This window comes from Oncorhynchus kisutch, linkage group LG20 (assembly GCF_002021735.2).
Source record: "Oncorhynchus kisutch isolate 150728-3 linkage group LG20, Okis_V2, whole genome shotgun sequence".
Taxonomy (NCBI): domain Eukaryota; kingdom Metazoa; phylum Chordata; class Actinopteri; order Salmoniformes; family Salmonidae; genus Oncorhynchus; species Oncorhynchus kisutch.
Genome location: NC_034193.2, coordinates 9,865,659 through 9,885,083, shown reverse-complemented (window position 1 = coordinate 9,885,083; position 19,425 = coordinate 9,865,659). Strand labels below are relative to the sequence as shown.

General features: G+C 45.9%; 1 protein-coding gene across 2 annotated transcripts in view; it reads right to left on the bottom strand.

Annotated features, from left to right (window-relative positions):
- Positions 1–11,576, bottom strand: part of LOC109866071 (integrin beta-4) — a 31,714-nt gene extending 20,138 nt beyond the window's left edge. Inside the window, exons 1-8 of one of the 2 annotated variants that reach the window (XM_031798950.1) lie at positions 11,228–11,576; positions 4,780–4,862; positions 4,490–4,572; positions 4,289–4,384; positions 2,823–3,027; positions 2,624–2,720; positions 1,445–1,616; positions 751–1,014 (exon numbers count right to left, since the gene is read on the bottom strand). In XM_031798950.1, the coding sequence (XP_031654810.1) occupies positions 751–1,014; positions 1,445–1,616; positions 2,624–2,720; positions 2,823–3,027; positions 4,289–4,384; positions 4,490–4,572; positions 4,780–4,855 (993 nt within the window). In that variant the 5' untranslated portion in view covers positions 4,856–4,862; positions 11,228–11,576. The remainder of the gene's footprint in view (positions 1–750; positions 1,015–1,444; positions 1,617–2,623; positions 2,721–2,822; positions 3,028–4,288; positions 4,385–4,489; positions 4,573–4,779; positions 4,863–11,227) is intronic. The other variant, XM_031798951.1, reaches the window with a different exon arrangement.
- Positions 11,577–19,425: the final 7,849 nt, after the last annotated feature.

The following is a 19,425-nucleotide window of genomic DNA, read 5'->3' as shown; positions in this document are numbered from 1 at the left end:
TTAGTAAGGTGCAGGGTTCAGGTTAGTTTGGTGCAGGGTTCAGGTTAGTTTGGTGCAGGGTTCAGGTTAGTAAGGTGCAGGGTTCAGGTTAGCAAGGTGCAGGGTTCAGGTTAGTAAGGTGCAGGGTTCAGGTTAGTATGGTGCAGGGTTCAGGTTAGTGAGGTGCAGGGTTCAGGTTAGTAAGATGCAGGGTTCAGGTTAGTATGGTGCAGGGTTCAGGTTAGTTTGGTGCAGGGTTCAGGTTAGTATGGTGCAGGGTTCAGGTTAGTATGGTGCAGGGTTCAGGTTAGTATGGTGCAGGGTTCAGGTTAGTATGTGCAGGGTTCAGGTTAGAGGGAGCAGGGTTCAGGTTAGTAAGGTGCAGGGTTCAGGTTAGTAAGGTGCAGGGTTCAGGTTAGTGAGGTGCAGGGTTCAGGTTAGTAAGGTGCAGGGTTCAGGTTAGTAAGGTGCAGGGTTCAGGTTAGTATGGTGCAGGGTTCAGGTTAGTAAGGTGCAGGGTTCAGGTTAGTATGGTGCAGGGTTCAGGTTAGTATGGTGCAGGGTTCAGGTTAGTGAGGTGCAGGATTCAGGTTAGTATGGTGCAGGGGTCAGGTTAGTGAGGTGCAGGGTTCAGGTTAGTGAGGTGCAGGGTTCAGGTTAGTATGGTGCAGGGTTCAGGTTAGTAAGGTGCAGGGTTCAGATTAGTAAGGTGCAGGGTTCAGGTTAGTAAGGTGCAGGGTTCAGGTTAGCATGGTGAGTAGTAGCTCTTACCTCATAGTAGGTGAAGGAGTGGTTTGTGACGGCAAAGATGGGGATGATGTTGTGTTTGCCCAGCAGGCGGACCAGGGTGGGCACAGAAGGGTAGTCCTGCCTGGTGTCCTCTGTGTATTTCCCATCGGGGTCCAGGTGGCACTGCTCGTCATTGCGTGGCATGATGCCAGCCAGCACGTTGGCACCGTCACTCTCGTAGTGGAAGGCCGACTCGGTGGAGAAGACCAGAAGGTGGGTGGCATGGTCACGCCAGCCGATCTTTTCCTGGATGGGAGAGAGGGTAGGGGGAGTGAGGAGAGGGGGAAAGAGGGAGAGAGGATAGGGGGAGAGCGAAAGAGAGGGTAGGGTGAGAGAGAGAGAGAGAGAGAGAGAGAGAGAGACAGAGAGAGAGAGAAAGAGAGGGTAGGGTGAGAGAGAGAGGGAGAGAGAGAAAGAGAGAGGGAGAGAGAGAAAGAGAGAGAAAGAGAGGATAGGGTGAGAGAGAGAGGGAGAGAGAAAAAGAGAGAGAGAGAGAGAGGTGGAGGAGAAGAAAGGAGGTGAGGAGAGTTGTATTTAATTATGTAGAGCCTTTGAAGAATTTCACACAGTGGTGCATCACAGTTAACTTTACAAGCTTCAAATAATCAAACATCCCAAATGGTACACCAAAGATGGCTGCTTGTCCTTTCTAGTAAATCTAACTCTATAGTCCTACCCCGCAGACTGTAGCCTGCAGTATGGCGTCGAAGCCCCCCTCTGGAGCATCCAGGTTGCCTGAGATCCTCTCCTTCTGCAGCTTCTGGGTGAAGGACTGCAGGTCAGGGGTCAGAGTGATCACATTTCGGAACGAGAAGGGAGGGTCGCTGTTGGGCCACGGCTGGGCCAGTCTGGAGAGGAAGAGGAGGGAAGGGGGGGGGGGGGGTTGGGAGAGGAAGAGGAGGAGAGGGGAGCACGGTGGAGAGGAAGAGGAGAGGGGAAGGGGGAGAGGAAGAGGAGGAGAGGGGAAGGGGGAGAGGAAGAGGAGGAGAGAGGAAGAGGAGGAGAGGGGGAGGAGAGGAAGAGGAGGAGAGGGGAAGGGGTAGAGGAAGAGGGGGAGAGGGGAAGGGGGGAGAGGAGGAGGAGAGGAAGAGGAGGAGAGGGGAAGGGGGGAGAGGAAGAGATAGAATGAGGGACCATGAGTATGAATAGTGTATAAATGCCAACCTTTTCATACGGTAGTGATGTTTACCTTTGGGTCTGTGTGTGTATATCTGGGTCTGTGTGTGTATATCTGGGTCTGTGTGTGTATATCTGGGTCTGTGTGTGTATATCTGGGTCTGTGTGTGTATATCTGGGTCTGTGTGTGTATATCTGGGTCTGTGTGTGTATATCTGGGTCTCTGTGTGTATATCTGGGTCTCTGTGTGTATATCTGGGTCTGTGTGTGTATATCTGGGTCTGTGTGTGTATATCTGGGTCTGTGTGTGTATATCTGGGTCTGTGTGTGTATATCTGGGTCTGTGTGTGTATATCTGGGTCTGTGTGTGTATATCTGGGTCTGTGTGTGTATATCTGGGTCTCTGTGTGTATATCTGGGTCTGTGTGTGTATATCTGGGTCTGTGTGTGTATATCTGGGTCTGTGTGTGTATATCTGGGTCTGTGTGTGTATATCTGGGTCTGTGTGTGTATATCTGGGTCTGTGTGTGTATATCTGGGTCTGTGTGTGTATATCTGGGTCTGTGTGTGTATATCTGGGTCTCTGTGTGTATATCTGGGTCTCTGTGTGTATATCTGGGTCTGTGTGTGTATATCTGGGTCTGTGTGTGTATATCTGGGTCTGTGTGTGTATATCTGGGTCTGTGTGTGTATATCTGGGTCTGTATGGAGAGGATTCTAATAGTTACAAAGTTCTTACTTGATCGGTCTCATGTCTGTCTGGGGTTCCACCACCTTGTCCACAAATTTGCCGAAACCGATGGTGTAATCATCAGATAGCTTCCCCACCAAGTCAGCTATACGGGGAACAGAACACGTCACCAAAACACACTATCCCAGTACTACACTGAAGTCAATGGTTTTACAATTCCACTCATCGTTCCCCATCTCTAACTTACCCAGCTCAGCACCCATCCTTTTGAGGTTGTCCAAATCATCCTTCATGGAGTTGGAGAAGTCCATGAGAATGTAGAGGTCCAGAGGTCCTTTCGCTGGTTCAAACACCTCCATCTCGATCTCCCTCTCCTCCCCCGGCAGCAGAGTCATGGACATATCCTGGGGGGCCACCTGAGAGCGCTTCATCAACATGTCAATCTTCTGGTTCTAGAGAGGGAGGGATGGAGAGAGAGAGAGAGGGATGGAGGGAGCGAGATGGAAGGATGGAGGGAGAGAGATGGAGAGAGAGAGATGGAGGGATGGAGGGAGAGAGATGGAGGGATGGAGAGAGAGAGAGATAATAGGATGGAGGAAGAGGGATGGAGGGAGAGAGAGATGGGGGGATGAAGGGATGGAGGGAGAGAGAGATAGAGGGATGGAGGGAGAGAGAGATAGAGGGAGAGAGATGGAGGGATGGAGAGAGAGAGAAAGGGATGGAGGGAGCGAGATGGAAGGATGGAGGGAGAGAGATGGAGAGAGAGAGATGGAGGGATGGAGGGAGAGAGATGGAGGGATGGAGAGAGAGAGAGATAATAGGATGGAGGGAGAGAGAGATGGAGGGATGAAGGGATGGAGGGAGCGAGAGATAGAGGGAGAGAGATGGAGGGATGGAGGGAGAGAGAGAGAGAGAGAGAGATGGAGGGATGAAGGGATGGAGGGAGCGAGAGATAGAGGGAGAGAGATGGAGGGATGGAGGGAGAGAGAGAGAGAGAGAGGGAGCGAGATGGAAGGATGGAGGGAGAGAGATGGAAGGATGGAGGGAGAGAGATGGAGGAAGTGAGAGATGGAGGGATGGAGAGAGATGGAGGGATGGAGAGAGAGAGAGAGATAAAAGGATGGAGGGAGAGAGATGGAGGGATGGAGAAAGAGAGAGATAACGGGATGGAGGGAGAGAGATGGAGAGAGGGAGAGAGATGGAGGGATGGAGAGAGAGAGAGATGGAGGGATGAGAGAGATAAAGGGATGGAGGGAGAGAGAGATGGAGGGATGGAGAGAGAGAGAGAGAGATAAAAGGATGGAGGGATGGAGAGAGAGAGAGAGATGGAGGGAGAGAGATGGAAGGATGGAGGGAGAGAGATGGAAGGATGGAGGGAGAGAGATGGAAGGATGGAGGGAGAGAGATGGAAGGATGGAGGGAGAGAGATGGAAGGATGGAGTGAGAGAGATGGAAGGATGGAGAGAGAGAGATGGAAGGATGGAGTGAGAGAGATGGAAGGAAGAGTGAGTCATATATATATCATGGCAACATGGTAAACTGTAGGAGTGACCGGTGCGCCAACAAAAAGCTTGTGACTGTAACAACAGGAGGGCGCTTGTGGTCGAATGTACTGCAGCCAAACGATGAGGATGATGATATTACAGTGGTAACCAGATGAGCAGACTAATGAATCCATGTCGTAAGGATTACTGTGATGATGACAGAACTTACTCTCTCCATTGACATACTGCCTTCGGCCGTCACTGCGCCATTACAGCCGTGGTCTATGATGTTCTCCAGAAGGTCACAGCGGGGACCATCAAAGATCTGAATGTTAACACAAACACACGGGTCACGTTTGTGTTTACCGCTAAATGTGTGTGTGTGTGTGTGTGTGTGGGGAGGGCAACTTGAGTAATAGTTTCTTCTCACCTCGTCTGGGCAGTAGGCACAGCCCTTTCCGGACTGGATACATGCTGAACAGGTGTTAGCCCTTGCAGCCAGACAGTGGTTTACTACAGGACAGAGAATCATCAGAAACATGAAGCTATTCATTTTCTGTTCTCTTCCTTTTGGCATTATAAAATCCCAGTTTGGATTCTAAAGATGACTCAGCCGCATGAACAAGTTGGTGTCTATTGACATATTCAAATATCCCAAGTATACACACTGTAATAATACAATGTAAAAAAAATCACTTGATTCATTCAAATGATTCTCACCTTTTTCAGCGTAGCTACTGGCCGTGAGGACAGCAAGTACAACCCCCGCCAAGAAATGTAACGTCCATCTCCCCATCTCCCCCCTGCAACACATTCACAGGTCATGAGCTTCCAACCTTCACCACGGGATAGATACTCATGACCAGGTGAGGTCAGGTTACAGTTTCCCTGATCGATGGCCAGTCTTGTGTTTCCACTCCGTTGGAGAGGTCAGGTGATCCCCGATCTGTGCGCCTTAAGCAACTTCTACTGGGAGAGGTCAGAGTATCATCATGTTGACTCAAAGAGTCTCTTCAATCTCTTCATATTTCAGCCTCCAGTATTGCCTCCTGTGCTGCGTTATCAGCCTCCTGCATTGTAATTCTCCCCCCACCCCCGCACCTGGGTATTCCTCTACAGAAATATTATGGTGTTAGCCAAACCACCTGTCTCGGTACTCTCTGTGGCCTCCTTCCCACAGACCTTACGCTCCTACAGAACACAGAGACACGGGATGGGTACAGCACTGAAGAGTGACTGTGAGAGACAGTGAGCTCCAAAAGCATTGGGACAGTGACATTAGTTTTTTGGGGGCTCTGTATTCCAACACTTTGGATTTGAAATGATATAATGACTATGAGGTTAAAATTAGAGACTGTCAGCTTTAATTTGAGAGTATTTTCATCCACATTGGGTGAACTGTTTAGAAATAACAGGACTGTTTGTATATAATCCCCCCCATTTTAGGGAACCGAAAGTAATGGAACATATTCACTTACAGTGGGGACAAAAAGTATTTAGTCAGCCACCAATTCTGCTTTTTGACCTTTGTCATTGCCAACAAAGGGTATATAACAAAGTATTGAGATAAACTTTTGTTATTGACCAAATACTTATTTTCCACCATAATTTGCAAATAAATTCATAAAAAATCCTACAATGTGATTTTCTGGATTTTTTCTCTCTCTCATTTTGTCTGTCATAGTTCATGTGTACCTATGATGAAAATTACAGGCCTCTCTCATCTTTTTAAGTGGGAGAACTTGCACAATTGGTGGCTGACTAAATACTTTGTTGCCCCACTGTATGTGCGTATTAAAGTAGTCCGAAGTTTAGTGTTTGGTCCCGTATTCCTAGAACACAAGGATTACATCAGAACTTGTGACTCTACAAAGTTGTTGGATTCAATTGCAGTTTGCTTTGGTTGTGTTTCACTATATGTTTTCATTGTCAATTGGAGTCACTTATTGTAAATAAGAATAGAACATGTTTTTAAACACTTCTACATTCATGTGGATGTTCCCAGGATTACGGATAGTCCAGTGAATGAATTGTAAATAATAAGTTAGACGCACAAATATCATACCCCCAAAGACATGCTAACCTCTCAATATTACAATAACAGGGGAAGTTAGCATTTTTTGGGAGGGGGGGGGGGGGGGTTTATGATATTATGTGCGTCTAACTTTGTCACTCATTATTCACGATTCATTCAGGATTATCCGTAACCATGGTAGCATTAATGTAGTGTTTAGAAACATGCTATATTCTGATTAAAGATAAATAGAGTCACAAACCAAACTTGATGTAATCATTACGTGCTAGGAATATGGGACCAAATACTCAACTTTTGACTACTTTAATGCACACAAGTGAATTTCTCCCAATACTTTTGGTCCCTTAAATGGGGGGGACTATGTACAAAAAGTTCTGTAATTTCTAAACGGGTCACCCAATATGATCGGAAAGACCCTCAAATGAAAGCTGACAGTCTGCACTTTAACCAAATAGTCATTGTATCATTTCAAATCCAAAGTGCTGGAGTACAGAGCCAAAACACCTAAAAACGTGACACTGTCCCAATACTTTTGGAGCTCACTTTTGGGGGAATGTTCCTCCAGACATTAATGTAAATGTTGTGCGCAAAGAGCTGCAGTCTAATGCAGTAGTTTATATATATATATATAAATCAGATTCATATTTCTCACATCATCCTGTAATTGTTTATTTTATTCATACATCTCTACATTCATACGTTATAATGAAGCTTTAGTGTTATAATGTAGCCTGTAGTGTTTAGCTTCAGTGTTCATAGATACTGTATGTGGGATTGTGTAAATTCTGCGTCTATACATATTGTCCTTATAGTCGTTTATTTGTCTGTCTATATTCTGTTTTTGGCAGCACCATTTAACCAGGTTATTTGGCAAATAAAGGTGATTCTGAATCCACACTGATTTTTCTCCACAGACAATCTTACATTTTAAGTTTACATTTTACTAACCAGTGGAGGCTCCTCAGAGGAGGAAGGGGAGCACCATCCTCAGTGAAATTCATTAAAAAATATATATATATATTGAAATATTAAAAAAGTTTTTAGAGAAAACTATACTAAATATATTCATGTCACACAATAATTGATTAAAACACACTGTTTTGCAATGTATCTCTACAGTAGCCTCAGCAGCACTCTGTAAGGTAGCACCATGGTATAGCTGGAAGACAGATAGCTTCTGTTCTCCTCTGGGTACATTGACTTCAATACAAAACCTAAGAGGCTCATGGTTCTCACCCCCTTCCATAGACTTACACAGTAATTATGACAACTTCTGGAGGACGTCCTCAACCTATCAGAGCTCTTGAAGCATGAACTGACAAGTTGTCCACCCAATCAAAGGATCAGAGAATGAATCTAGTACTGAAAGCATAACCTACAACTAGCTAGCACTGCAGTGCATTAATGTGGCGAGTAGTTGACTCAGAGAGAGAAAACCAATAGTTGAACAGTTTTGAAAATTAAAGAAAGCAAGAAAGATATATCTATATTTTTTCACTTTTATTTACTTAGCATCGAATGCAGCTAGCTAGTTTAGCTCAAACAAAGAGGGATGCTATGTTAGCTAGTTGGCTATGGCTATCCAACAGAGAGGGATGCTATGTTAGCTAGCTGGCTATGGCTATCCAACAGAGGGATGCTATGTTAGCTAGTTGGCTATGGCTATCCAACAGAGAGGGATGCTATGTTAGCTATCTGGCTATGGCTATCCAACAGAGAGGGATGCTATGTTAGCTAGTTGGCTATGGCTATCCAACAGAGGGATGCTATGTTAGCTAGTTGGCTATGGCTATCCAACAGAGGGATGCTATGTTAGCTAGTTGGCTATGGCTATTCAACAGAGAGGGATGCTATGTTAGCTATCTGGCTATGGCTATCCAACAGAGAGGGATGCTATGTTAGCTAGTTGGCTATGGCTATCCAACAGAGGGATGCTATGTTAGCTAGTTGGCTATGGCTATCCAACAGAGAGGGATGCTATGTTAGCTATCTGGCTATGGCTATCCAACAGAGAGGGATGCTATGTTAGCTAGTTGGCTATGGCTATCCAACAGAGGGATGCTATGTTAGCTAGTTGGCTATGGCTATCCAACAGAGGGATGCTATGTTAGCTAGTTGGCTATGGCTATCCAACAGAGGGATGCTATATTAGCTAGTTGGCTATGGCTATTCAACAGAGAGGGATGCTATGTTAGCTATCTGGCTATGGCTATCCAACAGAGAGGGATGCTATGTTAGCTAGTTGGCTATGGCTATCCAACAGAGGGATGCTATGTTAGCTAGTTGGCTATGGCTATCCAACAGAGAGGGATGCTATGTTAGCTAGTTGGCTATGGCTATCCAACACTGGAACTCTTCCAAGTCAAGGTAAGCTTCTGGTCTGATTCATTTATTGCCACCAGGTCCTGCTGGTGTAACTGCTAAACTGCTTGCTGCTGACTGTATACTGTACTGCATGGTTTACTAACATGTTAGTTCTAGTAGCTATGCTGACTATGAAGTGGCAACAATGTAGGCTGTGTGTAGCGGTTAGCGGTCATAATATGAAGGTTTGGCTTGGAAAGGTGTTTTTGCCTTGTCACAGACAGCTGATGTGTTATGCACTGAAGTCCAGAAGGGAAGGGAAAAGGTGAAAGGAGGACAGTGCGTAGATAGATGTGTGAAGGAATTATATGTACAACAAGCTGTTTGTATGTGGCTGCTATGAAAGTTATCTGTGTTTACATGTGATCAGGGGTGCATTAATTGCACCAATTCTGTTGAAAAAGATTTCTTAAAACGGAAGCAAACTAATAGAAACTCTTGTTGGCAACTGTTGGACTAAAGATTACACACTAGATCAGCTAGATGCAGCCAAGACTGTGCAAGGCGGTATTGAATATGTCACGGTCTGTCACCTTGATTACTCAAAATTCTCTTGATCTGTGCACCTACGTTGTAAACTTTCATTCATAGGCTAGGTTGTAGCAACCTCATGATGGGTACAGGGAATATTAGAGTATCATGTAGTAGCCTAAACCTATCACTGTTACATTGAACTGGGTGAATGGAATATGAATGACAGTAGCCTAAACCTATCACTGTTACATTGAACTGGGTGAATGGAATATGAATGACAGTAGCCTAAACCTGTCACTGTTACATTGAACTGGGTGAATGGAATATGAATGACAGTAACCTAAACCTATCACTGTTACATTGAACTGGGTGAATGGAATATGAATGACAGTAGCCTAAACCTGTCACTGTTACATTGAACTGGGTGAATGGAATATGAATGACAGTAGCCTAAACCTATCACTGTTACATTGAACTGGGTGAATGGAATATGAATGACAGTCATCTAATACGCTGTAATAGAAATAAGGCCATGTTCATAAAAAAATAATAAAAATCATCCTCCCTCATCTTAAACGGCCCCAACCGCCACTGATGCTGACAGTTGGTGGTACAGGATATCCTAGTAATAGAGTCAGAGGAGGAAGACGGATTTATGGAGTATTATTATTATTTTTTAAACGTATTTTGGCCATTGGCTCACCCAGCAGGAATTTCACATCCCTGGAGCAGGGCAACAGAGCAGGGCAACAGAGCAGGGCAACAGAGCAGGGCAACAGAGCAGGGCAGCAGAGCAGGGCAGCAGAGCAGGGCAACAGAGCAGGGCAACAGAGCAGGACAACAGAGCAGGGCAACAGAGCAGGGCAACAGAGCAGGGCAACAGAGCAGGAAAAACACTTACTGTAGTATAGTACAGGTGTGTTTACCTATCACAATAATCACTGACTAGGTTGAGCCAGTTAATTAAGAGAGAAAAGCAGGACAAATGGTGTCTTCACTGTGAGAAGAAATATGAGACCCTTAAAGGTCGCATGTTAACTACTATAAAACACATCATAGAAGAACATGTAGCCAGATTTCTCATGGAGAACGTTCAAATCCTGAGAGTTTGGAAAAACAATGTTCTGTTTGAACTCACGGTTGGTCTAAATGACAAAATATCTGGATCGCAGAAAATTGCGACTAACAGCTAATAGGATCCAAATAAACAACACTAGTGAAATACAGCCGTATAAAAAATATAAATTCACGATGTAAAGACAAAAAAAAAAGAGAGAGACGTTGCAATTTAAGTGGTCCCAGCTCAATAATCTGCCCGGCGACCAGGTGAACATTCCAACGGAGGGAGGGGACCTAGCCGTTATGACATCAATAGGGGTCCTCACGTCAGTGACAGGAGAGCTAGGTAAATCAACCCTCAACTATTCAGTCAGCCCCGTAGAAAAACAGCTACTTAATTACCACACCATCAATTCATCTAAGCACAGGCAGGTAAATAGGAACAGCTGCCTCAGAGTGGAGCGATGTCTGTGACCTTGTGTCTGTCTGTGGTTTCTGATTCTGCTGCAATCAGAATGAAAGTCCCTCCTCGTGGTCTGGACTGTCCTAACGCACCTTGTCATTACCCTGTAAATCTAGTTGGCTGTGTCTATGTTACCAGAGCGGGAGGGGTAGGACTCTTAAATAGTAGTTGTTAACGTGCAAAGAGAAGAATGCTGTTATGCAACAACTCTTACAAACTATGGTTTGATAGCAATAAAAAACAGGAAAGGATTTTGTATCAGTATAGGCCTTGAACTTCTATATGACTCTCTCTAAGAGCAGATGCATCCTCTGTTGTAAATCCATTTCATCTGTAGAATTGAATTGGCATAACTGTTTTAATCTGTGTCACATTTTGGTCTTCATCCTTAGCATGTTATTATTAAGAGGAGCTAGACAACTTACTTATTGATCCTTGACCTGAGTAGCTGACACGAATTCAAAACACTCAGATCTTAGACATTGTCAAGAGATATCCTTTAACTATCTTATAAATGCACAGCTGTGTGCATGCTCGCTGCCCCGTGCCTCTTGCTGACTTCTACCTGAATAGGACTCACCTGAATAGGACTCACCTGAATAGGACTCACCTGAATAGAAAATTAATAGAATAAAACTACTTTTGTACATTTTCAAGTAGATAACTATCGTCTTAACCTTGCAGGCTGGAACAGAAGTGGTAGATCAGTGAAAACAATGGGAGAAATGAGTGAGTTTATAGCCTTGTTTAAAGAGATTACTGATCAAACGAACCTCTTACAGCTGCCTCGCTCAATCCAAGCCCCCAAAAAAGAAGAAATAAAATAGAAAAGGGAATCGCTTAATCCTTTTGTTTTACTCTCCACTCGTCTGTAAGGTCAGTATCCACCGGTGTCTGGGGGGAAAAAACCCTCTTTCAGCCTTGAAGTCCGAGTTCCACGTCTAAGAGAGTAATGACAGGGGAGAGAGACTCAACTTCCCCCCTCTTTTTCTTCCCTTCTTTCTTCTCCGCTCGTCTTCTATCCCCCTTGAACCTGGAGGCGAGGTGCGTGCCTGTGTGTACGCCTGACTGTCAGTCTTAATGACAGAGCGAGAGAGAGACGGGAAAGAGAACCAGCGAGTTTGTGTGTTTGCTGAGATTTGATCCCTCCTCTAATTTGCACCCACTCTCTCTCTCTCCAGTGTAGGTAAGTAGCTGACAGTAAGGGTAACTCCCTCACCCTCTCTCGTCCCCTGGTGTTTAATGCTCAAAGCTCCACACCTCTGAGTCTGTTAGGCCCCCTCCCGGCTACATTCCTCCCAGGCTGGGCTTACCTGTGTGGGCTTGAGCCTGGGAGTGTCAGAGAACAGAACACTGCCTGGAGGTTACGTCAAACAGTCACACAAACACAAAGACCTGGAGTTCTGTACTACAGTTTCACAACTCCATTCCTCCAGTACCCCAACAGTGGTTCCCAGTTCCAGTCCTCCGGTACCCCAACAGTGATTCCCAGCTCCATTCCTCCAGTACCCCAAACAGTGATTCCCAGCTCCAGTCCTCCAGTACCCCAACAGTGGTTCCCAGCTCCAGTCATCCAGTACCCCATCAGTGGTTCCCAGCTCCAGTCCTCCAGTACCCCAACAGTGGTTCCCAGCTCCAGTCCTCCGGTTCCCAACTCCAGTCCTCCAGTACCCCAACAGTGGTTCCCAGCTCCAGTCCTCCAGTACCCCAACAGTGGTTCCCAGCTCCAGTCCTCCAGTACCCCAACAGTGGTTCCCAGCTCCAGTCCTCCAGTCTCCACATCAGCACATATTTTTGTTACAGCCCCAAACAAGAGCACCTGATTCAACTTGTCAGGTAATCATCAAGCCCTCAATGAGTTGAATCAGGTATGTTTGTCCAGGGCTACAACACAAGTGTGTTCTGTTGAGGGGACTGGAGGACTGGAGTTATAACACTGTGTGTGGTACTAGAGGACTGGAGTTATAAACACTGTTGGGGGTACTAGAGGACTGGAGTTATAACACTGTTGGGGGTACTAGAGGACTGGAGTTATAACACTGTTGGGGGTACTAGAGGACTGGAGTTATAAACTCTGTTGGGGGTACTAGAGGACTGGAGTTATAACACTGTGTGTGGTACTAGAGGACTGGAGTTATAAACACTGTTGGGGGTACTAGAGGACTGGAGTTATAAACACTGTTGGGGGTACTAGAGGACTGGAGTTATAAACACTGTTGGGGGTACTAGAGGACTGGAGTTATAAACTCTGTTGGGGGTACTAGAGGACTGGAGTTATGACACTGTTGGGGGTACTAGAGGACTGGAGTTATAAACACTGTTGGGGGTACTAGAGGACTGGAGTTATAAACACTGTTGGGGGTACTAGAGGACTGGAGTTATAAACACTGTTGGGGGTACTAGAGGACTGGAGTTATAAACACTGTTGGGGGTACTAGAGGACTGGAGTTATAAACACTGTTGGGGGTACTAGAGGACTGGAGTTATAAACTCTGTTGGGGGTATTAGAGGACTGGAGTTATAAACACTGTTGTATTGGACTCGCACATACCTGTGTGTGTGTGTGTGTGTGTGTGTGTGTGTGTGTGTGTGTGTGTGTGTATACAGGGACTTTCTATCGCAAACACACACCCATTAGTGACATGATATCCCACTGTGCAAGAACCATTCTTGAATTTGACAAACCCCAATCCCGTCTCTGGGGTAAACCCTCTCTCTGGGGTTAAACCTCTCTCTGGGGTTAAACCTCTCTCTGGGGTTAAACCTCTCTCTGGGGTTAACCCTCTCTCTGGGGTTAACCCTCTCTCTGGGGTTAAACCTCTCTCTGGGGTTAAACCTCTCTCTGGGGTTAAACCTCTCTCTGGGGTTAACCCTCTCTCTGGGGTTAAACCTCTGTCTGGGGTTAACCCTCTCTCTGGGGTTAAACCTCTCTCTGGGGTTACACCTCTCTCTGGGGTTAAACCTCTCTCTGGGGTTAAACCTCTCTCTGGGGTTACACCTCTCTCTGGGGTTACACCTCTCTCTGGGGTTAAACCTCTCTCTGGGGTTAAACCTCTCTCTGGGGTTAAACCTCTCTCTGGGGTTAACATTCTCTGGGGTTAACCCTCTCTCTGGGGTTAAACCTCTGTCTGGGGTTAACCCTCTCTCTGGGGTTAAATCTCTCTCTGGGGTTAACCCTCTCTCTGGGGTTAACCCTCTCTCTGGGGTTAACCCTCTCTCTGGGGTTAACCCTCTCTCTGGGGTTAACCCTCTCTCTGGGGTTAACCCCCCCCCCCCTCTCTGGGGTTAAACCTCTCTCTGGGGTTAAACCTCTCTCTGGGGTAAACCCTCTCTCTGGGGTAAACCCCAACCCCCTCTCTCTGGGGTTAAACCTCTCTCTGGGGTTAACATTCTCTGGGGTTAACATTCTCTGGGGTTAACCCTCTCTCTGGGGTTAACCCTCTCTCTGGGGTTAACCCTCTCTCTGGGGTTAAACCTCTCTCTGGGGTTAAACCTCTCTCTGGGGTTAAACCTCTCTCTGGGGTTAACCCTCTCTCTGGGGTTAAACCTCTCTCTGGGGTAAACCCTCTCTCTGGGGTAAACCCCAACCCCCTCTCTCTGGGGTTAAACCTCTCTCTGGGGTTAACCCTCTCTCTGGGGTTAACCCTCTCTCTGGGGTTAAATCTCTCTCTGGGGTTAAACCTCTCTCTGGGGTCAACCCTCTCTCTGGGGTCAACCCTCTCTCTGGGGTTAAACCTCTCTCTGGGGTCAACCCTCTCTCTGGGGTCAACCCTCTCTCTGGGGTCAACCCTCTCTCTGGGGTCAACCCTCTCTCTGGGGGTCAACCCTCTCTCTGGGGTTAACACATTCTGACCAGGTTGTGCGTTTTACACCTGACAAGGGTTTGTGTGTATTAAAGAAGAGTTGCATGCACTTTACCACACTGTGGAATACAGTATATGTAAATATGACACTGTGGAATACTGTATATGTAAATATGACACTGTGGAATACTGTATATGTAAATATGACACTGTGGAATACTGTATATGTAAATATGACACTGTGGAATACAGTATATGTAAATATGACACTGTGGAATACTGTATATGTAAATATGACACTGTGGAATACTGTATATGTAAATATGACACTGTGGAATACTGTATATGTAAATATGACACTGTGGAATACAGTATATGTAAATATGACACTGTGGAATACTGTATATGTAAATATGACACTGTGGAATACAGTATATGTAAATATGACACTGTGGAATACTGTATATGTAAATATGACACTGTGGAATACTGTATATGTAAATATGACACTGTGGAATACAGTATATGTAAATATGACACTGTGGAATACTGTATATGTAAATATGACACTGTGGAATACTGTATATGTAAATATGACACTGTGGAATACTGTATATGTAAATATGACACTGTGGAATACTGTATATGTAAATATGACCACAATGTATTGTATTACCAACAGCTCTATTGAAAAGAGCTACATACATGAACTCTGCATCTGTTACTGTTCACCTTGGAGGGGATATGACCTCTGCCCCAACCAGACCAGCTGTTAAAGGTTACACAACTCCTGTGGTTAGATCTGCTCTTACTGGAGAAACCCACTGTCCAGTGTCCACACACAGCCCAGGAGACCCAGGTCAAGACTAAGGCAGTATATCTATGGGGTCTTAAGACTCAGGAGACCGAGACTCTCTGGTCCACAGAGGACTAAACACACGTCAAACAGGCTTATTCAGCAACCAGAGAGAACAGGAGCTCAACAGTACCACAAAACTCCTGTTCCTGCTCGTACTGTATCCAGACTTTTGACTGGCATACGATGACTCAGATGTGATAAAATAGCCTTCTCCTCCCCAACTGACTGTTTGGAAAGGGCATAATTTAAACAGAACACAATCCTGCCGATATAAACCACATTTGGGACTGACAATGGTTTAGTTATCTCCAGAGGAATAGACATGTTGCAAAACACCCTCCCCCTCCCTCCCTTCCCTGGTTTTTGCCAATGTTGCCAATCCAAACATCACTTTGCCTTGGTTCTTGATTGAGGGAGAGGCAGGGAGTTCTAGGGTGTTGCTTGCATCTAACTTTTGTTTTGCCGCAAAAGGTTCTACTGTCGACAACAGTATGAGAGGCGGGTGTACTTAACCTTGAACATTACCGGTAAAACATGCACACAAAAAGGATTTACTACAATCCAGTACACCGACTACTTTCAGGTGTTGTACGAACCATCTTGACATGAAGGTTAGACCGACTATCACAATGCACTGGCACAGAAACGTAGCAGACCTACTAGAGGCCTGTTGTTCAGAAACAGAGGAGACCTACTAGAGGCATGTTGTTCAGAAACAGAGGAGACCTACTAGAGGCCTGTTGTTCAGAAACAGAGGAGACCTACTAGAGGCCTGGTGTTCAGAAACAGAGGAGCCCTACTAGAGGCATGTTGTTCAGAAACAGAGGAGACCTACTAGAGGCCTGTTGTATAGAAACAGAGGAGACCTACTAGAGGCCTGTTGTTCAGAAACAGAGGAGACCTACTAGAGGCCTGTTGTTCAGAAACAGAGGAGACCTACTAGAGGCCTGTTGTTCAGAAACAGAGGAGACCTACTAGAGGCCTGTTGTTCAGAAACAGAGGAGACCTACTAGAGGCCGGTTGTATAGAAACAGAGGCCTGTTGTTCAGAAACAGAGGAGACCTACTAGAGGCATGTTGTTCAGAAACAGAGGAGACCTACTAGAGGCCTGTTGTTCAGAAACAGAGGAGACCTACTAGAGGCCTGGTGTTCAGAAACAGAGGAGCCCTACTAGAGGCATGTTGTTCAGAAACAGAGGAGACCTACTAGAGGCCTGTTGTATAGAAACAGAGGAGACCTACTAGAGGCCTGTTATTCAGAAACAGAGGAGACCTACTAGAGGCATGTTGTTCAGAAACAGAGGAGACCTACTAGAGGCCTGTTGTTCAGAAACAGAGGAGGCCTACTAGAGGCCTGTTGTTCAGAAACAGAGGAGACCTACTAGAGGCCTGTTGTTCTGAAACAGAGGAGACCTACTAGAGGCCTGTTGTTCAGAAACAGAGGAGACCTACTAGAGGCCTGTTGTTCAGAAACAGAGGAGACCTACTAGAGGCCTGTTGTTCAGAAACAGAGGAGACCTACTAGAGGCCTGTTGTATAGAAACAGAGGAGACCTACTAGAGGCCTGTTGTTCAGAAACAGAGGAGACCTACTAGAGGCCTGTTGTATAGAAACAGAGGAGACCTACTAGAGGCCTGTTGTATAGAAACAGAGGAGGCCTACTAGAGGCCTGTTGTTCAGAAACAGAGGAGACCTACTAGAGGCCTGTTGTTCAGAAACAGAGGAGACCTACTAGAGGCCTGTTGTTCAGAAACAGAGGAGACCTACTAGAGGCCTGTTGTATAGAAACAGAGGAGACCTACTAGAGGCCTGTTGTTCAGAAACAGAGGAGACCTACTAGAGGCCTGTTGTATAGAAACAGAGGAGACCTACTAGAGGCCTGTTGTTCAGAAACAGAGGAGACCTACTAGCTCCAGTCATCCAGTACCCCAACAGTGGTTCCCAGCTCCAGTCCTCCAGTACCCCAACAGTGGTTCCCAGCTCCAGTCCTCCAGTACCCCAACAGTGGTTCCCAGCTCCAGTCCTCCGGTTCCCAACTCCAGTCCTCCAGTACCCCAACAGTGGTTCCCAGCTCCAGTCCTCCAGTACCCCAACAGTGGTTCCCAGCTCCAGTCCTCCAGTACCCCAACAGTGGTTCCCAGCTCCAGTCCTCCAGTCCCCACATCAGCACATATTTTTGTTACAGCCCCAAACAAGAGCACCTGATTCAACTTGTCAGGTAATCATCAAGCCCTCAATGAGTTGAATCAGGTATGTTTGTCCAGGGCTACAACACAAGTGTGTTCTGTTGAGGGGACTGGAGGACTGGAGTTATAACACTGTGTGTGGTACTAGAGGACTGGAGTTATAAACACTGTTGGGGGTACTAGAGGACTGGAGTTATAACACTGTTGGGGGTACTAGAGGACTGGAGTTATAACACTGTTGGGGGTACTAGAGGACTGGAGTTATAAACTCTGTTGGGGGTACTAGAGGACTGGAGTTATAACACTGTGTGTGGTACTAGAGGACTGGAGTTATAAACACTGTTGGGGGTACTAGAGGACTGGAGTTATAAACACTGTTGGGGGTACTAGAGGACTGGAGTTATAAACTCTGTTGGGGGTACTAGAGGACTGGAGTTATAACACTGTTGGGGGTACTAGAGGACTGGAGTTATAAACACTGTTGGGGGTACTAGAGGACTGGAGTTATAAACACTGTTGGGGGTACTAGAGGACTGGAGTTATAAACTCTGTTGGGGGTATTAGAGGACTGGAGTTATAAACACTGTTGTATTGGACTCGCACATACCTGTGTGTGTGTGTGTGTGTGTGTGTGTGTGTGTGTGTGTGTGTGTGTGTGTGTGTGTGTGTGTGTGTGTGTGTGTGTGTGTGTGTGTGTGTGTGTGTGTGTGTATACAGGGACTTTCTATCGCAAACACACACCCATTAGTGACATGATATCCCACTGTGCAAGAACCATTCTTGAATTTGACAAAACCCCAATCCCGTCTCTGGGGTTAACCCTCTCTCTGGGGTTAAACCTCTCTCTGGGGTTAAACCTCTCTCTGGGGTTAACCCTCTCTCTGGGGTTAAACCTCTGTCTGGGGTTAACCCTCTCTCTGGGGTTAAACCTCTCTCTGGGGTTAAACCTCTCTCTGGGGTTACACCTCTCTCTGGGGTTAAACCTCTCTCTGGGGTTAAACCTCTCTCTGGGGTTACACCTCTCTCTGGGGTTAAATCTCTCTCTGGGGTTAACCCTCTCTCTGGGGTTAACCCTCTCTCTGGGGTTAACTCTCTGGGGTTAACCCTCTCTCTGGGGTTAACCCTCTGTCTGGGGTTAACCCTCTCTCTGGGGTTAAATCTCTCAGGCCTCTAGGAGACCTACTAGAGGCCTGTTGTTCAGAAACAGAGGAGACCTACTAGAGGCCTGTTGTTCAGAAACAGAGGAGACCTACTAGAGGCCTGTTGTATAGAAACAGAGGCCTGTTGTTCAGAAACAGAGGAGACCTACTAGAGGCATGTTGTTCAGAAACAGAGGAGACCTACTAGAGGCCTGTTGTATAGAACCAGAGGAGACCTACTAGAGGCCTGTTGTTCAGAAACAGAGGAGACCTACTAGAGGCCTGTTGTTCAGAAACAGAGGAGACCTACTAGAGGCCTGTTGTTCAGAAACAGAGGAGACCTACTAGAGGCATGTTGTTCAGAAACAGAGGAGACCTACTAGAGGCCTGTTGTTCAGAAACAGAGGAGACCTACTAGAGGCCTGTTTTACAGGGCCACATGGCAAGCCATTCAAGCCAATGTGACTTAACAAAGAATTTGATTTTGGGATGTTGGTATAGTTACAGTCAGCCAGGCAACCTAACTCAACGACCTGTAACCTCTAAAGAGTTTTAAAAACAACTCTATAAAAGCATGCAACGTTGAATGCCAAACAAACATCATAAAGCAATACAATTAGTGTATATACTAAAACGTATCTCAGTTCTCAGAGAGATTCCTAACCAACACACATTTGGAGCTGGTTCTAAACGCTATGTGACACCCACATTCTGACAATCCAGGTTGTTGAAATGACCGCTGCGGCTGGTACTCCCAATGGCAACCATTTAGACTGACTAATGACTGGGGCGATGCATAGCCGCAGGAAGGTGTTGCGATTTTTTTCTCCCAACGCTGATAATAGTTGTGGAATATAGAAATAAATCAAATCAAATGTATTTGTCACATACACATACTTATTACCCCATTATTTTTATTTCTACTTTGCACATTCTTCCTCTGCAAAACTACCATTCCAGTGTTTTACTTGCTATATTGTATTTA